This window comes from Protopterus annectens, chromosome 1.part0 (genome assembly GCF_019279795.1).
Source record: "Protopterus annectens isolate FY-2018-M chromosome 1.part0, PAN1.0, whole genome shotgun sequence".
In the NCBI taxonomy this organism is placed as follows: domain Eukaryota; kingdom Metazoa; phylum Chordata; order Ceratodontiformes; family Protopteridae; genus Protopterus; species Protopterus annectens.
Window position 1 is genome coordinate 300803249 of NC_056725.1, and position 21870 is coordinate 300825118.

The following is a 21870-nucleotide window of genomic DNA, read 5'->3' on the forward strand; positions in this document are numbered from 1 at the left end:
ATCTCTATGAACTCCAAGTTGATTACTCCCCTACAGTTTCTCAAAGGTCTGAAGAAAAGATAAGGAGCTACGTCCTGGTATAGAGGGAGTGCTGTCATTGCAGTGAAACCATGCTTTAGTAACTTCACAGATATAAATGTGTTTGAGCTGCGGGCGAGCCTCAAATTCAAGCAGCTTTCTATTTAGACTCCTATCATTTAGTGATGCCACCGTGATATTTTCTGAAGTTGGGTCTACGTTTGCTATGTAAGAAATGTCCAGTAGTCACGCTAGGAGCAGCAAAAATGTTAATAAGTGTGCTGAAGCCCCTTGTATAAGAGGTGTCTTTGAAGGCCAACACATGCTGGATCTCCGTAGAAGGACACCGACTGATTAGCCATTTGTATTTTTGCTATCTAGGTGTCTTTCTTGGTGAAGACAAGATATTACTCAAAATTAGTATCTTTCATACCTCTAACACACATAGTAACTTCCATCATACATGAATACATACATACAAATATTTCAAGCACAGGCATTAATGCCCTTTAGCTTGCCAATATACCAAAACACTTCTTCCCATAATAAGTATCCAGGCTGGTCTTAAAAGTATATAAACTAGTACTTGCTTTTATGTAATTTGGTAGTCTGTCTATCTTTATCTCCCTCTGGGTGAAGGGCCTCAGGTTGTTCACTCCTGCATGGTACATTTTGGTTTAAGGGATGCCAGGGCCCTTGTGACATCACAGATACTGGGTTTCGGGAAGTAGTTTACAGTCACTTTGTTCTTATCCCGCCTGGCGAGAGTATACCTAACCATAAAGTCACCTATGATGAAGACATATTCCTGTGTGATTGGTAAGCTGAACGTACAGGCTTAGGTCTCCTTTCCTGGTGACTTTAGAGTGATCTTTGTGGAGTTGCAATATATGTGAGTGGAGAAGGAGTAGGTGTTACCTGGTGTGTTGAAGGCTGAGATCTTTTGCAGTGTTCTGTATGATGCTTTGGCAAACTTTTCTTTACAGCCTCAGCATAAGTTATGGGCTTAGTAATGCGTTGTAACTTTTGTGGTGTTGTGGATATGTGATCTTTACCAATAGTGGGCTGATGCAAAAGGTTTTCCTCCATATTCCTTAAATATTTACATCTCTTGCAGGTGGTACTATTAATTGGTAGAAACAATGAATTGGTCATTAACATAAGGCAGTTTCAACACTGTCTTAGAACACCTATGCAATCTGACTAGCCACAGATGGGATAAGGGCATACTATTGATCTTTGTTGTTAGAAAGTGGAGGACAAGGACTGGTCGTAGTTGCTCAAGGCTTGGAGGAAGGCTTTTATAGAAGACTCTAAAGACTTATGGATGATGTATTTAGGGTGATACTCTGACATTAGGTGTTATGTTGGCTAATGTAGCAGTACTTAGTGAAAAGACAGCATTAGACTTGCCAAGAATGATTTACCTGTTGGCTACTGCTAGTGCTGCTGTCACCATAGCTGCACTAAGCTAGTAAGCAATGTCCCTTTCCTTCTCCTCTCCCCAGCAGCAAAACAGCAGCACTAGTCACAAGATTGTTACTGAAAAGAAGGTGACAGACTTTGATAATCAGCAGTCTCATCCCAGATGTATGAATATGTAGGTTTATTGTACCTTTCTCCTGGTAGAGACCCTGGATGGCAAGTACAACAGCTCAGTGCACTAGGTCTAAGCTGTACTATGATTCAAAACCAGACCATTCAGGGAAGGCACATGCACACTACCCAGTCTGAGATGTTCAGGATCAATGTCCCCATGTTCTTTTTCTCACCAGGAGCAAAACAGAAGCACTGATCTCAAGCTGATTCTTGAGAAGTGATTAATAGTCTTGGCCAGATGTTTGTGATTTTAAAAGTACGATGGAAGAAAATTGATCAACATTCTAGGTGTGGTAGATAAGCTCTGTGAAGGCCAACAGGTTGTGCACTGGACAGTCATACACATGAGCAAAGTCATCACAAGGGTATTGGATGTTTGAGATTTCTTGGACTCCTGATGGAATTTGACAGTGTGGTACAATAATGTTCCTTTAACATTCAGTTCATAGGCATTCATGTGACTTGCTGTAATTTTGCCTATGCCGATCCTATGGCTAGGACAGCAGTCTCTTTTTATATGCCTGAGAAGAAATGGTATGAATAAAGCTGCCCTCCTTTAAGGGTGAGCTCAGACACCCCAATCCAGATGCCTTCTCGGGTTGCAGTAGGTCCTCTTTGGCAGGATTTATAGGACTTGGCTTTAGACCATCAGTAAAGGATTTAGCCCCTGACCATGATAGATTGCCTTTTTAAACCCTTGGCCCCTGTAGCTTCTTCAAGGTTAGGTCAGCCTGTAATGAAACAAAGACTGCTCAGCAGACTTAGAAGGGCCCCTGAGTATCTGATGGTCTTACTTCCTCTGGCTACGCTTGTCCAGTCTTCCAGGAGGTTGGCCCCAGGCAGAATGATGAAAAAGGACATGGGGGCATTCAAGGTCAAAACCACAATGGGAGCAACAGCGGTTACATACCAATTATCTCTCCCCCAACCACAGAAATCTCACCCCTGCCCTTCTGTCCATCCCTTAGCCACAGACCTAAAACACAGGAGCCCTTCATGGACCTCTTTAACTAACAGTAGGCAGATATCAAAGTCATATGGGTTCTATCCATTGTGTCAGAATATTCTAGAATCCATTTCATAACTGCACCCAGAATGCAGAGTATTCCATCTGCTACAAAAGAGCAGAACATTTTTGGAGGGTCCATGGTAGAAGAGATGGCCTGACAAGGAGAGAAATATTTCCTGAGGAGAAGCCACAAATGTTAAGGCTGATTTTGTGTAGCAACAAAGGATGAACTTTGAAGAGCCATTCTGGACTTATCAAAGCTAAGCAAATTGCCAAGGATTCCAAAATTCAAAATGTTGACCATTCAGACTCTTGCCCTTACTGGCTGCTCAGGCATTGATAGTGACTCTAGATCTGAAGATTGCCAGTGTACATTTGTCCATTGACAGATGTGGCAGGCACTTCCTCAAATCTGAAGCAGGGGATTGTCATTACCAGTTTAGTTCCTTGCCCTCTGGTTTATATACTTTGCCTACAACGTTTACAGTATCTGACTTTACTAATAGCCCACTGCAAAACCAAAGACATTCACATATACCCAAATCTAGGTGAGTGCCTCTTTCAGGCTGCATCCTAGGTGTAACTACAGAAAGCCTTGACCCACACCCTGGAGTATTTTCTTAGCCTGAGTTTCTGACAGCATGCTGGACTCCAGTCTGACTCCAGACAGGTTAGTGGTTTCCCCTAAGTGCCCTTTAGGTATTATGGAGGAGAAATGATTTCTTCCCCAGGAGAAAGTACAGATGTTTATCATATTGATAACTGCTACAGTAGCCTTAGCCATATTGGTTATATCCTGCAGAGGATATAACAGCCGGCCAACTTCTAAACCTTCCATGCCCCCAAACTGTCAGGTAGATCAAGTCAGGCTTACTAAAAGACAGGTTTGAGTGTGAAACTCTTTAGAACTTTACTGCCGCTAAAGTGTATGCTCATGTGAGACTTTCAAGGATCAATGGTCGACTTGTAACTTCCTTTGCAGAGCAGATAACTTCCCTTTGGGGAAAAACTTCCATTTTTTTTAATTACTTTCCTTTTTGGGAAAGCTATTTTAAAGTTGGGAATGATGTGTTTTAATGTACTGTCTACAGTGTAAATTACTTTTAAACAGACCACTTTTTTTTCTGTCAGTTTAGAAGTAGTATAAAGTAACTGAAAATATTTTTTCCATGGATAAGTTACATTTTTACTTTTGTGGGGCTGGCATATTGTTTTAAAGTGCTTTTTCCGGTGTGTTTCTGTCAAAAAAATAATTTTTGTGTACTGATAGTATTTAAGGGAAATTGCTGCTTGTGCACTATTTTGACTTGACCATGGAACAGACTACTGGTCTCACAGTCAGTTGTTCTTCCAGTCACAGAAAGAAAAGGTTAAACAAACAGCCTTTGTCACCACAACAGGCTAGCAGTTTGCCTCAGCCACAGGTGGGTGATTCTTCTGTGGCCATTTGTTGTACCTCAGACCATTTAATCTTTTTCCCCTGATCCCTCTGGTGTAGCACCTACAGCCACTGTGGACTGGGGGCTAGCCACACCCTCTATGGCTGTTGAAATCTCCTCAGTGACAAGGTGTAGATGTTATTGTTCTCTCCTGGGAGATGGAACAGGGAAGGTTTCCTCTTGTATCAGAATGCTATGCCCATCCCTGGGAAAGCAGCAGCTGCCATTAATAAACATGTCAGGCCTAATTTTCCCTGTCAAAAAGAAGCTGAAAATCAAACCTGCATCTCCTCCAATTTCTTTAGATAGGAATAGTTTACTGAGTCTGGTTCATGTTAATTCAGGCTATTGATAATGTTTTAAAGTAGTTTCTGTTAAAAAAAGAGATTCCTCATTTCTTGAAGAGATTCAAGATTCTGAATCTGAACAGGAAGATGCAGGAACAGATACAGGATTTTTTTCCTCAGATTTTTTATTCATACTCCGAGTAAAGCTCAGTTTCTGGTTCTCCCTATCGGGGTTTCTCTTTCTCTGACATTCTTGCTAGAATGTGCCAGTGTTTTCATTTCTCAGTCCTTCTGAAAATACAATGAGTTGTTACAGAAGGATTTTTCAGAATCTGCACCAATTCTTCTTACTCTTTCTGCTTTAGAGAATGTGTGTGTTACTGCCTGCAGTTTTCCTGATAGTCAGCCAGCTGCCCATAAAAAGACAGATAGGATATATACAGTTCCACTGGCTTATACATTTTATACACTATTCACAACATTGATCCACCAGCTATAGCTTTAGTTGTTCCCACTGCTGCTAAGCACTGTATTAATTCCAATCGTACCCTTTCTGATAAGGATGGGAAAATTATCGCTAGGTATGGAAAAAGTGTGTATATTTTTTCAATTTTGATTTTCAGAATTTTGAATTGTCAGCCTCACATATTCAAGTTTGTTCTGGCAAATTATGAAAGTACGAGATGTTTTATCTGTAGTTTATTTCTGTGTGTAAAAATCTGCTTTAAATAACTTACGTTTCTTCTATTGCAGAGGTCACTATTCATTGTTTGCAGTGTGTGTATGACTTTGTTGATACTTCTCCCAGGGCTGTAGCTACTGGTATGGTTTTGCTACATTCTCAGGACCTCCCAGCTGATGTTAAAAATGAGATTTGAAATTCTCCCTTGGCTAGAGATTTAGCATTTGGCTACTCTGTTGTAGAGGTGATCAAAAAGTGTGATGAAAGGAGCAAGCTAATCCAGGGTCTCTGAGATTTTTTCAGCCCTCCATTTCCAAATTATTATGTTACGTTTCATACACAACTGTACTATATATGGAGAGTTTAGTGTAGTTAGTTACCTACATACCTCTCAACTCTCCAGATTTTCACAGAATGTCCAGATTTTTGCCTCATATTTTTGTTCTGCTCCTCTTTCTCCCATCATATTTTTAGGAGGTGGGAGGAAACTGGACTAACCAGAGAAAACTCACACTCACAGTGGGATAACATGCTAAGTCCACGAGGTCAATGGCTGGAAGTCAGAAGTGAAATTCTAAAGCTGTGAAGCCAAACTCTTACCACTGAGACACTGCTTTGCCCAGTGCTTGTATTAGGAATGTCTGTGTTTCAGACATTTATCCCACACCTATGTGGCCTTCACTAAGCATTGCTTGGAGTGTGATTGCAGGAGCCTGGCTTCTTTTGACAGTTCTGTGTTATATGATTCAGCCTTCTGAGTTTTTTTTTTTTTTTGGCTTTCTTCTGTCTCTGGTCTTCTATGAGGTTTAATTGTACTGTCTGGAATTCACTCCAGGTGTTAACACTGAAGTGGACTCCCATTATCAGGTATTTTAGATGTAACTTGTATGTTCTCATCATTTCAGTTGGTCTGTGAGAGGGTCCTCTACCTGAGCCCTGACTACCTTTTCAGTGCCCTCCTGTGCTTGTATGGCCCCTGCACCTAGTGGTTGTAGTCACCTGTAAGTTTTGCAAATACAGGTGTAAGTATCTTTGTGCTTTTGTGGGTTTTTTTGCCTTGCAGCTTGTATTCACAAAGTGGGTGAGAAATGACTTGATGGATGCAGGGACTAAAGCTCTGTTAGTCTGGCATGATAATGGGACATTTGCATTCTCAAACATGGGAATGGAAGCAAAAAATATAGGCAGTCCAGAGATCGTTGAGGAGGAAATCCCAAGAGCTAATCCAGTACAGAAGACTCTTTAACAGTGAATTGATATAAGTATGTGTCTGTTGTTTCATTTTAAGTATGGAGGTCTGCATTCCAGGCAGTTATCCTCCTGATGCTCATGTCCTTTTTGGTCTTGTAGATCTGTATAGTTCCACAACTGAATCTTAACCTTTCAGATTTATTATGAATTTGAGAGGCTTGAAAAAAATGTTCCAGAAGTGATGAAGCAATTCAGGCTGCCTCTGTTAGGAAGGTTTATTTTATGCATTATTAATATATTGTTTGATAAGCTGTTGGCTTGGGTGTCCTTTTATAAAGGTATCAATTGAATGGGACTTCTATCCCCCTCAAGGTAGAACTTCATTTCAGCACTTTTCACTTACACTTTCTGGTTCCTTTAGGACTTTCTTTTTCCCTGGACTTTCCTGATCTGCTTTAACCAGAGAGCCCCAAAGTTGTGTGGTTTCTGAACAAACACAGGGACACCAACTCTGACACTATGCAGAAAGTCATTTTGGATTTAGAAGTTGGTTCTTGACCACTGTATAGTTCTGTCACTAGTTCACATCCTTTGTGTAAAGGACTGCTTGGCAAATTTCCTCAGAAAAAAATAATTCTCCTTTGTTGGATCATAGGATAAATCTGGATGTGATATGAATGTTTTCTGGTTGTAGAGACCCTATAGCTAATGCAGCTTACGAGGAAGGAAGGAAGGAAGGAAGGAAGAGAATAGTGAGCCCCCCTTCCCATGAACTTGTCAGAGCTGTTCTGTCTCTTCATTCCTTCACTTCTGCCTATTAACTGTATGTTGTGGTGAAAGCTAGCAAGGAGAAATCTGTCATGCTGATGGCCTTCTTTTGACAAGAAGTCCACAGTCCTGACTTCTGCATCAAACTGCCTTCCTGGGTCCTCTGTTCTTCCACACCACCATTGCTTTCTCTCCCATTTCTCATCTTCCGGATCTCTGGTCAACTTCTGTGCTAGATCTTTTGCTTCCTCCTGACATAGTTAGCGTTTCAGAGAGTCTTAGTTTCCAGAAATCCATCTACAGTAAACTCTCACTTAACTGGAACCCATGGGGATTGGTAGATGCTGGATAAGTGTAGTTTCCTGTTGCTTGAGAGCTGTTTTGCAATTTTTGATTGGCTTGTATACTGGCATATCAGCCAATCAAAAATTGCAAAGCAGAGCCTCTTCAGTTCAATGCAGAACAGTGCGCTGGTGTACTAGTCAATCAAAACTGACGGTTGCTTGAGAGTGCTGGTTGCTTGAGTTCCAGTTAACGGAGACTCTACTGTATTAGATTTAGCTGTGTCTCTAAATTGGTTTTGTATCTATGCATCTGCAAAAAGTTGTGATGCTTGCTTGATTTATCTCCATGACTACCTTGTTTACATCTGTCCTTTGTTTGACCAGAACCCAAGCTACATCTGTTTCTAGGATTGTACGTTCCTTCCTTACTTCTGGCAGTTAATAAAGCCCATATCTTAGTTCCTGCACTTGGTGAATGAAAAATTATGGCTTACGCAAGTTACTCAAGCAGTTTTCTATCCTGTCAAGAGTTCGGAGCTTCTTGGTTCTTCAGCTTCAGTTTTAGAGTCATTTACTTGCACTGTCTGGACCTCTGTCTTAAACTGATTGTCTCTTGAAAGTCATTAGTTGTATTGGTGACTGTCTTTGCTTGAAGTTTTTCAGAGCTTCGAACTATGATTTTGTAAAGAAATGTGCTTTATTTTTTAACAGAGTCATGATATTCTGCAAGGCAAAAACCCTCTTTCTTGCATCGGGAGTCAGGATATTTTATTGACTTGCTGATAATTTCCTGATCTTTTTCTGGGGATTAGAAAATAGAAGAGAAATTTACCTGAATATTCATATCTGTAATTTTTCCCTATTTACACAAATGAGGACTCCCGTAAATCTGACAAATATTCACTAAGCATTACAGTAATATGTACTGCTGCAGTAGAGCTTTGTTTGATATAACAGTCCAGCAAGGTTTTCTTTGCCTTAGTTTTCTTTCTTTTGTTGAATTTATTTTTCTGTTCTGAATATATTTTGTGCTGCAGGAGCATTTTTTTAAAGTAAGATATCACAGTTCTGCGAGTACTTTGCATGAAATATGTTTGCACAGAAAGGCAGCTGTATCTGCTTTAGGACTCCAGCTAGTGTGCCTTTGAGTTTTAAGAGGGTTTGGACTGGAATAAGCGAGGTGCAGCCACCCTTTATGCCCAAAGGTATCACTGAGTTCCATCACTTGCTGCATTGAACATTTCTTATTTGTCTGTTCTGTTGAATGACACTATCATGTGACAGGCAACCGTGATAGTTTAATTTGCCACAGCAGCCTTTGTGATATGCTAGTATGAGATGTTTATATACTTTTCTTGTAGTGAACATGAGTGGTACATGATTTAATCTTGTATATTACAATTTTTTTAAGATTTTTTTTAATTGCATTTCAAATGTGATTGTTGCAGTAATGAGCTGCAAAACAATTTCATCATGTTTTTTCTTTGTTAGGCATGTTGCAGGACTTAATGCAACCAGAGCGAAAAACATATTTGAATGGCGAGAGAAAATGGGACCATTTATAAACCGTGAACAACTAAAAGAAGTAAAAGGGCTTGGTCCAAAAAGTTTTCAACAGTGTGCTGGATTCATCAGAATTAATCCAGAAAATATAAAAAGTTTTGGCAGGTAAAAAAAAGTGTGTCTACCTTTCCATGTTTTCTATTAAGTCATAATATTCTTGCTGTATACAGTGAGGGTGCTGTGTAGCTATTGTCATATAATTGCATGTTTTAAAGCATACTACAATTTAAATAAAAAAAAATAGAATGGAAATGTGTGTAAACAGAAATGACTTAACAGGAATATGTTGCATTTAGAAAACATCTTGCAATTCTTACACTGAAAGTTAAGGTATCTGGGTTTTATATGAAGGCTGTTTTAAATAACACGTAGTCAAAATTATATACTGTCTCCACATTGCTTACCTGAAGCAGAAAGGATGCTGCTTGGTCCACAATACTGACAGCCATGTGATTCAGAGACTGAAGTGTAAGGTCGTCAGTATGTACAGTGTGCAGTGCACCAAGTTTCATTCAGTATCCTTCCTGTATCATTATGATACTAAGTGTGAAGAAATGAGCAGGCGTAGGGTTATGGGTGGTTGATTTTAGCACAGCTGGGTATATGGCAGTCTGCACATGAAAGTTAAGTTGGCATTTGACCACCTGGACAGTGCAGTTAATGGGCATGCATCAAACTCATTTGTGTGGTCATATTCTGTGTTGCACCCTGAATTTGTAAACAGTGGTACATCACACCTCTTGCAGGGAGAGGGAGCAAAGGTGTTTTTTTCCTGTGCACCCTCAAACCATGTGAACAGTGATAACTGTGTAACACAACCTTGAAGTAGTATGGATGCACAAATCGCAATAGGATGCATCCAGTACTGGTGCAGGTACTGAAGACACCGAGGACCTGCAAGAATTCCTGTAGATTGCTGTTGTGTGCACCCAGAGGAGCACAGGGATGTATTGCTCGTGAATTCACTTCAGGAAGATGTTTGTATGAGCATATCATGAGCCTTTTTGTTCACATGCGTACACACATACGTGTGTGTGTGCGTTTGAGGTCTGCTTCAATGATGTCATCTGTCTGGTATAGTTCACAGGAGCTCCAGTATAATCAGGAGTGAGCTGTGCCATTCATCGTCAGGTGCTTACACACTTTTACATGTCATTGTGCAATTGAATGCAATGACTGTATTTCATTGCATGATTATGTTACTCTGAATTGCCCAATACTTCCTGGAGGTACTCTTGATGCTTTGCAGTTGCCACAGTGCATTGTGTGTGTGTGTGTGTGTGTGTGTGTGTGTGTGTGTGTGTGTGTGTGTGTGTGTGTGCGTGTGCGTGCATTGTGTGTGTGTAAAGGTACATTAGTTATATTCAGTTATGTCTAAGCATACTTGGTTATAGCCGAGTCTGTGTGGCCATATTTTTTTTGAAGTGGCTTAGTATTATGAGACACTGTGAGGCACAGCTGAGCATGTTATTGTCTTCTCTTGGCCAGGTCATTATTACAGTAGTTTGGTATCCCTCTATATCAGTGTCATATTACAGCATCTACAGGCAGGAATGACACTCCTTATCCCTGACTGTGGATGGCATTCGCTTTGTGGTTCATTCTGTGTGCCTCATTTGAATATGATTTGTGCAGCAGCTTCTGCTTTTATGTGCGGTAATCTATCGGCGGTCTTAAGCTTGTATTCCACTGACTCTGAGTTGTGCATTGGCTTTCTTTCTGTATTTGTTGGCCTGCTAGCCCTTTGCTTTGTGTACTTTGAGAAGAATATTGGCAGTTTCTACATTTTTGGCAAGTGAAGAAGATAAATAGTGAGCAAAACTCTAATTTCAATAGGAAACTCCAGACAGTATAAGATAGGCTAAAAAACATTGAAGCTTCTACTTGAAACTGAGCATTATGTTAGGGGCATGATTCATCTTAACTGAAAAGAAGTCCCAGGTCATTAACTTTGAGAAAAGAACCTAAACTCTTTTTAGAATTGGTAATTTTAGGTCTTCCTACTTATTTCTAGTGTACTAACAAAAACCATGCTTTACCAGGTTCATACAGTAATATTTAAATCAAGGCAGTGTATTATGTCCAGTATTCAAGTCAGGGTTGCCTCACATTGTTTTCATAAAGGTACACTAAATTATAAAATATAATGTAGTTTGAAATTATGCCATTTCAGTATTTCCATGCCGAGTAATATACCAAGTTTTACAGTAAAATCATTTTAGAAGCTCATAGTATCTGCTTTACATTGTTTGTAATGGAAAACTCTTTAAATCAAATGACTATAAGGATTACATTATATTTTCTCAATGGCAGAAAGAAAATCAAACAGCCATATTCATTAAATCATATTTGCTTGATGGCAGAAAGAAATAATAAGCCTATATAGTCTGCCATTTATGTGCATTCAGCATTGTACTTCCCTTCTATCCCTGTCTTCAGCTCACTGTTCACTTCTTTTTTGCCCTCTTGAATGGCTTCATGGATTCCCTGTCCACCATCAGTTCTAGTAGTCCACCCCATGGGTCCACAGCCCTCTGCACAAAGAGGTAACTTTGCGAGATCCATTTATTAGATGGCCCCTAATCTGCTGCTTATGCTACCCTCTCATTCCCTCTCTATTCCTCTGGTTCAAGACATCCCTTTCTTCTTTACTTATGTCATCCCCCCACCCCACCTCTTGAGATCTGTAGTGAGAAGGTAGGTACTACAATCTTTGATCATATCTCTTTCCCTTCATCCCAACCACACCTTTAGTGACTTTGACCTGATCTCCTTCCAGCACCATGAATGGTTCCTATATCTGAATGGCACTCAAAACTGATTAAAACACTCATGGTATGGCTTGACAAGGGCCTGATCATTTGGGAGCATTGCTTTGCTTATGGAGTCTATCCCTCTGAGGCCTCAGCATTTTTTTTTCTGCGTTCTGCATTTACTGTGCTCTTGGTGGTCAAATCAAGGTGAGATCAACCAGCTCTCTGATCTTTTTCCTGTTTTGTTGCCATCCATTCCATTAATGAATGTTTCGTGTTGTTGTTGATGTCGTGGCTCAGGTGCAGTATTTTGCATTTGTATGCACTGACCTTTATCTGTCATCCTTCAGCCCATTTGGTCAGCTTTTGCAGTTTTTTTTCCGAGTAGGCTCCCAACTCCCAGCTGCCCCTAACTTGGTATCATCAAAAAAGCAGTTTTTCCTTTTAGACTCCACCACTCTTTCTCACAGACACAAACGTGCACACATGCACGCACTCACACACTTCCACTGCTGCATTTAACTTTATTTTAGCTGTGAAAAGATTGATCCTGTATTCTTCTCCCTTGTGTACATCTGAAATGAACACACCATGAACTATTGGACTCACGACTGGCTCCTGCAATGCTCTACTTATTACTTTCTTTTATCTGTTATTTATATTTTTTGACTGAGTGTGCGGGTTCAGGGATTCTCTTCAGTCATTTCTTGGGCATAGACAAATGTAGACATAAACAAGACATGCCAAAAAGTGCACAATCATATCCTTTGGGAAGTTATCTACCCCACAGAACTACCACATTGACATTATACCCATAAGAGTTGTACCAGTTTGGGATTTGGAAACTCTTTTGGGCAGTGGCCTAACTTTTGACCAATATGTGTCCATTGTCATAAGAAAGTCCTTCTATATTGCACAGCTTATAAACTATGGGATTATGTCTAGATCTACGGATATCATTGTTCCTTTACTTAGCCCTCATTAGGCTAGTCATTAAGTGTAATACCCCCTCTGGCATGTGTCTGTCCAGGCACATACAATAACTGGAATGCCCACAGAGATACCTTACTAAAAGGATACAAAGACTAAGCAATATGCCCTACACTGACAGACTCAAGGTCCTGTCGCTGTATTTATTATTCCTAAAGACCCCTAAGAGATGAACTGTGTCTGGCATACAGAGCATCCTCTGACACAAAACTGTTGGATTTAATGCACATCAACAAGTCAAATGACAACAGAAATACTAGGTCTAGAGATGTAAACCCCTTCTACAACAATGTCAGGTGTGTCTCACAAAAGGATACAACAGCTCTGAGCAGACTTACCATCCACTTAAAACAAAGCTCATCCCTGTCCATATTCAGTTATAGCTTGGATCTATGGATGGGAAGCAGAGTATTTACCCTAGGACTGCCCCCTGTACTGTTAACAGACAGAGGCATCTACTAAATGATGTATCCCATGCATGGGTCCCCTCAAATTGTCTATGGTATGGAGCACAGTAATTCTCGCTAAGGCTATATACGTAGTGTCCATGGCGATGGGCAAGACCAATCTAACACAAATCCAGATAGGATAGGGGTTAATTCAAGCACCAAAAGGGAAATTGGCTAAGCTTAAAATGACTCACAAGGGCAGCTAGATCAGTACTTATCTAGTACTTATCTATGAACTTATGAATACATATTCATAATTGATGTAACTTCAGCTGGGTTTTACAGAGGAAACTGCATAAAAAATGCAGTTCTGTAAGTCCCTCTCCCACACCCTAAAGCTTTTTGGAAAAACGGTATTACGGAGGCAGTCAGTTGGATAATCTCACATGGTTATTGCATAAGAGCACAGTGCTGCAATAAATAGCTGTGAGAATACTTTCTGCTGTATAGAACTTGTAGAGAAAGTAGCAGCAAAGAGTAGTTGCAGTGGTTTTACAGTTTGTGTTAGTATCCTTAACTTTATCAATCGAGCAGGAGCATTCTGATTGTTTTTGAAGGTGCTACTTCATTTTTTTTTCTGAAATTGAGAGGTTGTCCAGCTTTCTTATTTCCACGTGGAGGGAGTTCCAGGTTGTGGGAACTAGTAATGAGAAAGACATTTCCCCAGTGGAAACAATATAATGCAGCATCATAACTTGTTTGACATTGTGATGTTGACCCGAGTCTGTCGTTTATACCCAATTGAAGAACAGTGAGACTCATGTAGGCATTAACTGAAGTAGTTAAGGAGGAATGAAGTTCATTCAGTAATATGGAGCCATTTGGCTTTTCTGTTAGACATACAGTGATGTTCTTTGTTTTCAGTTTTTCTAATGTGCAGGTATTGAGAAAGGAACATTGAGCAGCAGTAGAGATGCTGTATTCAAGCCATAGTATAAGCACATTTAGTCCATTAGCTCTAATGGCCTCTTGTATGAGAGGGTTGGATATTTTGTAGGTGACTTTTAGCTGTGTTAAAACTTTTTGGGATTGTTGTTCTGTATGAAATTAAAGTGTAGTGTGGGATGAATAAGAATGCTAAGATATTTTTCTCATTAACATTTGGCAGGAGTGTTCCAGGGTGATTAGTAATTACTAGTGGGGAGATATTATGAAGCTTTCTGGCAGTAGTAGATAGCATGCTATTATACTTTAGGGTATTCATTTAAAGGTTGCTAGTAGGAAGCCAGCTCCAGAGTAATGAAAAATAAGTTTGCCACGAATTCTGCAATAATAGGATGTCTTTGATTCTAATAGGACAGTGTCAATAGTGTAAAGGAAAAATTGCTACTGGGGAGGTCAGTAGGGAGGCTGTTAATGAATAAGGAAAAGATGACATGACCAAAAACTGATCCTTGTGGAATAACTTTAGTGAATGAGTGGGACTAAGAAAAGTGCATCGTGAAGGTGACTGTGAATGTTCTGTTAAGAGTTGGCTTTTAAACCAGATATATGCATTACTCAAGAATCCACTTATAGCTAGTTTTTGTTAACAGTAGTTCACGATTCACATTATGAAAGCTTTTTAAGGCAAGGAAATTGCATCGAGTAATCTTTTTTAAAACACCTCTGTTAATAGGCTCATAGAAAGTTACTAGGCTATTGGCCTTGAGGCCCTTAAAAGCCTAGCCAAGAATTTAGACCATGTTCCAACAAGTCAGCACCTTATGCCACTGTCCAGCAGGGACACAGGTGGAATCCCATGGGTGTATTTTCCGTTCCCCATCCAGTTATCCAGGTTGCGCTTAAAAAGGTTTAATGAGGTATTCTGCTTTACGTGGAGAGGGAGTCTATTCTACAAAAGGGGGAGTCTCTGGGACACAAATCTGTCCCGCCAACAAGTCCTATTGATGTCACAGACCAGGTTGAGGTCGTGTGTGTGAGTTACTCGAGTGGAGCTTGACTTCCGGATATGCAGCAGTCCCATCAGGGCGGGGTCTGAGATTGCTTTGAATGCCAGACAGAGATGACCTCCGAGGAGTCTGTAGGAGACTTGAGTAGAGGGACAGGGCTTGTAGCCTATCTGTGTAGGGTAGATATTTGAGGCCCTGAATTCTCAGGGTGAGGAGCCTCTGTGGTCTCCCCAGCTGCTGCATGTGCTTTGTGAGGTACATGCTGAAAGGGGCATTGTACTCAATAATGGGTCGTATAAGGGAAGAATACAGGGATGTTATGACCACCTTGTCCCTAGATAAGATACCCTTACTAATGAGGTGGGCCATGTAGAAAGCTTTCTGTACAACAATATGGTGATCAAAAGTCAGTTTGCTATCAACCTGGGTGCCCAAGTCCCTCACGACTGATTGCCTGCTTAGTACCTTATCAATGTGATAATTTGTGGAGACGTCACTCTCCCCAAAAGGGATGATGATGCATTTTTTGGCGTTCAGTTTGAGGCCATGTTTTTGGCACCAGTCATTTGTTTGAGTGAGACCCTCTTGGAAGATGTCCACATAACTAGGCTCATTGATGACAGCACCCAGCTTGCAGTCATCTGCAAACTTGGTCAGCCATAGCCCACACCTCCAAGAAGTGTATCCCAAACAGCAGAGGCCCCAAGACCGATCCGTGGGGTACACCACTTGTTATGGGTTTGCTACTTGAGGTGGCTTCCCCTATTAAATTATCATTTTAGACATAGGCAGACATACATTAAATCATATTAACATTTTTTTCAATTTATATGCATTATACAACAAATATCTTTTCCTTCTTTGTAACTGTAATCAGTCCAACATTACATAAATTGCTGACTTTCTGCTTTCCCTTCAACATCTCTCTTCCTCTTCCTGAACATTATTCTGCATGTAATGTTCCCACAGTTTTCATTTATTTCAGTGGACTTTGCTCCTTCCATTTTTTAAAGATCCCTCTTCCAGTTGTTTTATCTCACTTATAGCATTCAGTACTTCAGAAGCAGTTGGATTAGACTTGAATTTTCATTTTCTAGTAATAGCGGTTTTGGTAGCCAGCAGAATTAAACTTAATAAGGCCTTACAATGTCTAGGCAAGATCCAGTGTCCCAGCACAAAATAATAATTTCCTTAGTTGCAGCCATTTGCTCACCCAATATTTCTTATAGAGTACTCTGTAGGGAATTTTTAAAACCTACTACTTCATTCCACTCCCAAGCTATGTGTTCTCAGTTACCCCTTTATTCTCCATCACACCAACATTTGCTGTCTACATGAGGAAACACTCTGAAGTTTGCTTGAGGTATAAAGTACCTATGCAAACACTTCCTAGGAAATATCCTAAATGTTCTGGACTTTGTTGCATTCTTGGGAGTCATACATATATCCTTCCATTGCTCTCTTGTAAATTGTTTTTTCAGTCTGTCTTCCCAGTCTTTTCTAATTTCCTCTGATTGATTCTTATAGTTATCATGCAATATTTTATATACCCTGCTAATTATCCATTTTTTAACAGCAGCTTCTATTCTAGATTCAACTAAAACCTCTACCAGAGTGGGTCTTTCACTTTAAGATTCCCCTATTCCTTTCTCTTTGCCTGTACTCTATCAGTCCCTGGTATGGAAGACAGTCTCTAGGCTACAGCCCAAACATCATCTTAGTGTCATCCCACTCTATTAACTTTCCCTCTCTATAGCTGTTTATGCCTAATACCCTGGTTTCTTTCCTAGTTTTTCTCCAGTAAATTCCAGCCCCTCTTGCCTATTTTCTGTACCCTCTACTTGCAGCCATCCCTACTGGCAAAATCTCCTTTCTCCATTCTTGTGTTGGCCTAGTTCTTATAATACTTTCTGCTATATTATGAATATAGTATATGGTTGTTGTTATTCTCATTAAGGATCTACATCCAGAATCCCACCCTATCTCTCCCCCTTTCTTTCTGAATTCCCTCCTACTTCATCATCATCCCTTTCAATTTTAAATTGTAATCTTCTGCTTATGTTATGTATATCAGCTTTAAGTGTGTAGTTCTAAAGTATCCCTTCAAATCAGGTAATCCTAAACCACCTTGTTCTATTGGAAGAATCAACTTATCCCACTTAACTCATACCCCTTCCCACCGATAAATTCCTTCAACTCTTTATTAAATAATTTCCCTGACTTCTCTGCTGATTGCTAAAAATATGCCTGACCCCATACTTAAAACTAAAGAGACTAGAAACTTTTTTTTTGTATCTTACTATTCATATCCTTAAACAAGAGCTTCCAGTTTTATATAATCTTTTGTTTAGCCTTTCCCCACATATCCTTAGCAAAAACAACAAAAGCCCTTTTTGTAAATACTTGATCTTATCATGCCCCCATAAATATGGGTATTACTAAAGCAATTTTGCGTGGGTACATAATTTACGGCTTTAGCCTTTGTTTTATGTTTGTTAATTTTATATCATGAAAAGACTTGAAACTGTTTCAAAATGTGCCATAACACTGTGATGTCCTTTTTTGGATTTATCATGTACAAAATAATATAGTCTGCAGATAAAGCCAACTTTTCTTGATTACCATACCAATTATATCCTTGCATTTCTGAATCTCTTATTTTCTTGGCTACTGGCACTGGCTCTAAATGTAAAGCAAACACCAAAAGGAGAAGAAGACACCCCTACCTTCTCTGTTCAAATGCAAGCAATCAGAGAATAACCCTCTCATTTCAATTCTTGCTTCCTATCCTTCATATATTGTCATAATTAGCATTGCTATTGTGTCAGGGAATGCAAATGCTTTCACTGCCGTACTCATAAAATAAAATCCCTCATTAATCTGTCAGATGCTTTTTCTGCATCTAGACCTACTAACTACAGCAGTATTTTCTTGCATTCCCTCTTTATCATCATTGTTCTATTAATGTTGTCAAGTGTTTTCCTGCACAAACTGCATTGATCAATGTCTATCAATTTGGCAACACCTTTCCATTCTTGCTAATATAAACATGGTCTTTTATAATCATGGTTTAAATGTGAAATTGGTCTATATGAAGCTCGGTCTGATGGGTCTTTACCATCTCTAGGTAATACAGCCACCACAGCTTTCTTTCAAGATGTTAGACCCCCCCCCCCCAAAAAAAAAAAAACAATGTCGAATAAAAAATCTTCAAGATCTTTATCACTCTCTTACCTACTAACTTTCAGACTTCCACAGGAATGCCATCTGTTCCTGTACACTTTCTTAAGGATTATGTATCACCATTTTATCTCATCTCCTCCTATCTTAACTGTTATTTGTTAAACCTCCTCATCTACCTCTAACTTTGGCATAATTAAGCCTTCCATGAATATTTTCATTTGTGTTCTTTATTTCCAAATTTCAATGATTTATACAAATGCTGATAAAGTGTCCAAATATCTTTACTACCTGTACAGGATCTCTGGCTATTTTTTCTTGTTATAAGTTTGGTGACAACTCTTTCTACTTTCTGTTGCCTAAGTTGTGGTAATGTTTTTGTGCTCTGGAGTTATAATCAAAAAAATAGTTGCTTAACATCAGTCTTTCTAAATTCATGCATATTATCCAGATTCTCTTTATTTTCCCTTCTCATTTGAGTTTCTTCTTATGTGAAATTCCCCATATTTTGCAGTACTTCAAGCTTTGTCAGTTCCTCTAGGTAATTACTATCACTTCTTAACAATATCTCTTTCTCTTTTATCTCTACCCTATTTTTAAACTCCATTTTCATTTTATTCCAATCACTAGCTATAACTTCTGAAGATATTTCTGTGTTCCCTACCGATGCTCAGATAAATTCCACCTCCCATTCCTTAAATTCCTGTGTTCTAACAGGTAGGTGGGAAATCATCAGTCTCTCATTTTTACTTAAATACCCTGCATTTTATCTTGTTTTTTTTTTATCTATAAGTGATCTGAAGTAGTTATTGGATGTGTGTTGAAGCTTTCAATTAAATGCACATGTTCCTTTGAAATGTAGTTTCTATATAGTCTAGCCTAGTTATTGCACCTTGGGGGAATAATATGTAAATTCTGTCAGAGTTCCTGCTACTAACTTCCCAGCTTTCATGCCAAGGATTTTTATAAATGTCTTCATAAAGCTACCCTCTTTTGTTGTATTTTCTCTTCTAGGTCACCCTAATACATCCTCACTTTTGTAAAGTAAGTTCCAGTCTCCACCTGTAAGTAATATTCTCTGCTGAAAGCTGATTATTTCTCCACAGATTTTCTTAAGCTCCATGTGAGGTTTTGCCAGGTATGCCAGAGGTAGGGCAGTGGATGTGTAACATATGCCAGCATAGCTGGCGGGAGTTTTGTGAAGAGTTATGTCATTTGTATAGCAAACTGACTTGAACAGATGCTTTTGTTGAAAAATGTATTTGTAAAGCTGTTTGTGTTAAAAATGTACCAACAGTGTGTCCTGCTGAACAGAAAAGAAATATACATGTATGTCAGACTCTACTATTGTAACTGATTAAATGTATATATTGTAACAAAGGATACTGGAAGAGAAGCTAACTTTTAGAAAAATATCCTGAAAATTAAATTACTTAATTCAGGCCAGACAGATTGTATCTTACAGTTCTGATTGCAGCCAGAGACAAATTGTCTATGAAAAGAAGGACTAGGAATCCTGCTGTATTGTATTTAGCAGTGAACTAATTGCTACCCTGGAAGATTGGAAGTGTTGAAATGGTTTTATGGCTTCCAGATGTTGCTGTTGTATGTGATGTCATTCTGTAATCCAGGACTGAATGATGTTTTAATACTAGATGAGACAGAAGTCTCAGGGTAGTCTGTTTTTTGGAGCCTGCTATAGAAGGATATCTCACCCACTTCATCTTGCCTTGCTTTAGTAAGTAACCGGGGAATAGTAATTTAGATCAATCAGGAAAATATAGTGAGATTAGTACTGTTTTTCTGTATCTGTGTGAGCAGGTCTACATCAAAACATCAAAGTATTAAAACTTCAAATGTTCTGATATAGAACACTATTCAGCGAACCCTAAGAATAGCGAAGCTGCAGAACAGTGAATTCTTTCCCCAGGAAAGAATTCGGTTGGCCATTTCTGGAGCTTCACTATTCTTAGCGGTGTGGTGGAAAGTTACGGGTTGGGTTCAGGTAAGTCTGCGATTGTTTGCACATTAGGGTTAGGGGAGGGTTAAGTGAGTTAGGGTTAGGGCGTGGGTTAGGCGTGTGTGCGATAGTGACAGACGTTAGGGTGAGGGGCGGTTAAAGTGAGTTAGGGTTAGGGTGCGGGTTAAGTGAGTGTGCGATAGTGACGGACCTTAGGGTTAGTGTTTGGGTTAAAGTAAGTGGGTAGATAGTAGTCTATGTTTAGTTTAGTGTAGCGTTAGATGTAGGAATTTAAGTGTATATGTGTGGTTGTTGTTTGTTTGATGTGCTTGTGTTCAGTGGCGTAACTACGTTAGAAGCGCCCTGAGGCAAACTTTTCCTAGGTGCCCCAACATTCCTTGGGGCCCCCAAGGAATGTCAAAGTTATAATTATCTGTCGCTCCCCCCCCCCCGGGAACCCAAGCCATCGAGATGACCGAAGCCAAAGAAATCACATATAGTCACGTTCGCTTGTCCTATGACAGTGGCATAAAACACAGAAATCTGGAGACGTGCTATTTCAGCAAAAAGTAAAAAAAAAAAAAACAATTATTCAAACAGTGTCAAAATGTTAACACTACAGCCAAATGTACCTTTTTATTGCATACACTTAGATAATCGTCAATCTATATATCAAAACAAAACAAACAACTGATTGGTGACGCAATCAACACCGTAAATTCTTGGATCAACTTACGGGGAAGGAGGCATGACTGGCTCTGCAGTAAGTAAGTAGCTTTCTGATAAAAATGATGGGTCGAATTGTTGCGCTGTATGGGCAGGGCCGACAGGCATTCTGTCAATCTAAACTGAACCAATATCTATATTCATATAGGTACACCTCTCGAGAGCATACCTCTCAACTTGGAAACATCAAAAATCTGGACAAGGCCCATGAAAAATAGGTACAAATTTGTACGCTGATTAACAAAAAATTAGCATACATAATTGTGTAACCCCGCCCACTGGAATTATGGGATACCAACTTTCAAATGCAAACTGAATGGACAACCAAAATATGGCACTACAGTCCTCTTGCAGCCATTCCAATGTCCCATTACCTGGCTATTTCACCCCATTTACCATAAACACTAATGTACATACTGCTTTACTTCTACATCGATTATTTGAATTTTATTTTTACATTTTATAGCACAATGCACAAACATTACTATGTATCTGTTAAACAAAGCAATACTGTCTCACAATGAAAATAAACATAGCATTAAAACTTCTCTGCCTTTGAAACTCACATTCATTGAAACATTGAAAACTTGAAACCTACACCACATCCAAAGAAAATGCATCTGATCAGTGGTGGATAAAGATACCTTTGGGCTGTTTTTCAAATCATAGCCATAGGCCCCTTGCACACAAAACAAGAAACATACATGGGTTCTTTGATATACCTTCCTGACTTCTCTTCCCCTGAAGCTTTCAGCTCCTTGTACAATCCACTCAACACTCAACTGTATCTCTCAACTTTGCAGCACAAGAAATCCAAATTGTATTTGGGGGGAGGGGGGGGGGGCAAAAGCCCTAAAAACAGGGACACATTTTAAACATTGCTTATATAATTTTGGAAAATTGCTAGAATAGAGTGTATACGTTTCCTTGGGCTCAGGACCCTGTGCACTACAGTCAGAGCAACATACCACTATGCCAAATCAGCAGTTTCCTGAACTTCAATGGCTATCATTTAGTGAATTCAATTCTCACGTCTTACCATAGCTCTTAATCTCTTAGCACAAAAAACCTGGACAACAC

General features: G+C 39.5%; 1 protein-coding gene across 1 annotated transcript in view; it reads left to right on the top strand.

Moving 5' to 3' along the window:
* The window catches only part of SRBD1 (S1 RNA binding domain 1), a 2028107-nt gene that overhangs the window by 1560748 nt on the left and 445489 nt on the right, over positions 1–21870 (top strand). The window contains exon 18 of the mRNA XM_044059932.1: positions 8769–8945. Within this exon, the coding sequence (XP_043915867.1) occupies positions 8769–8945 (177 nt within the window). The remainder of the gene's footprint in view (positions 1–8768; positions 8946–21870) is intronic.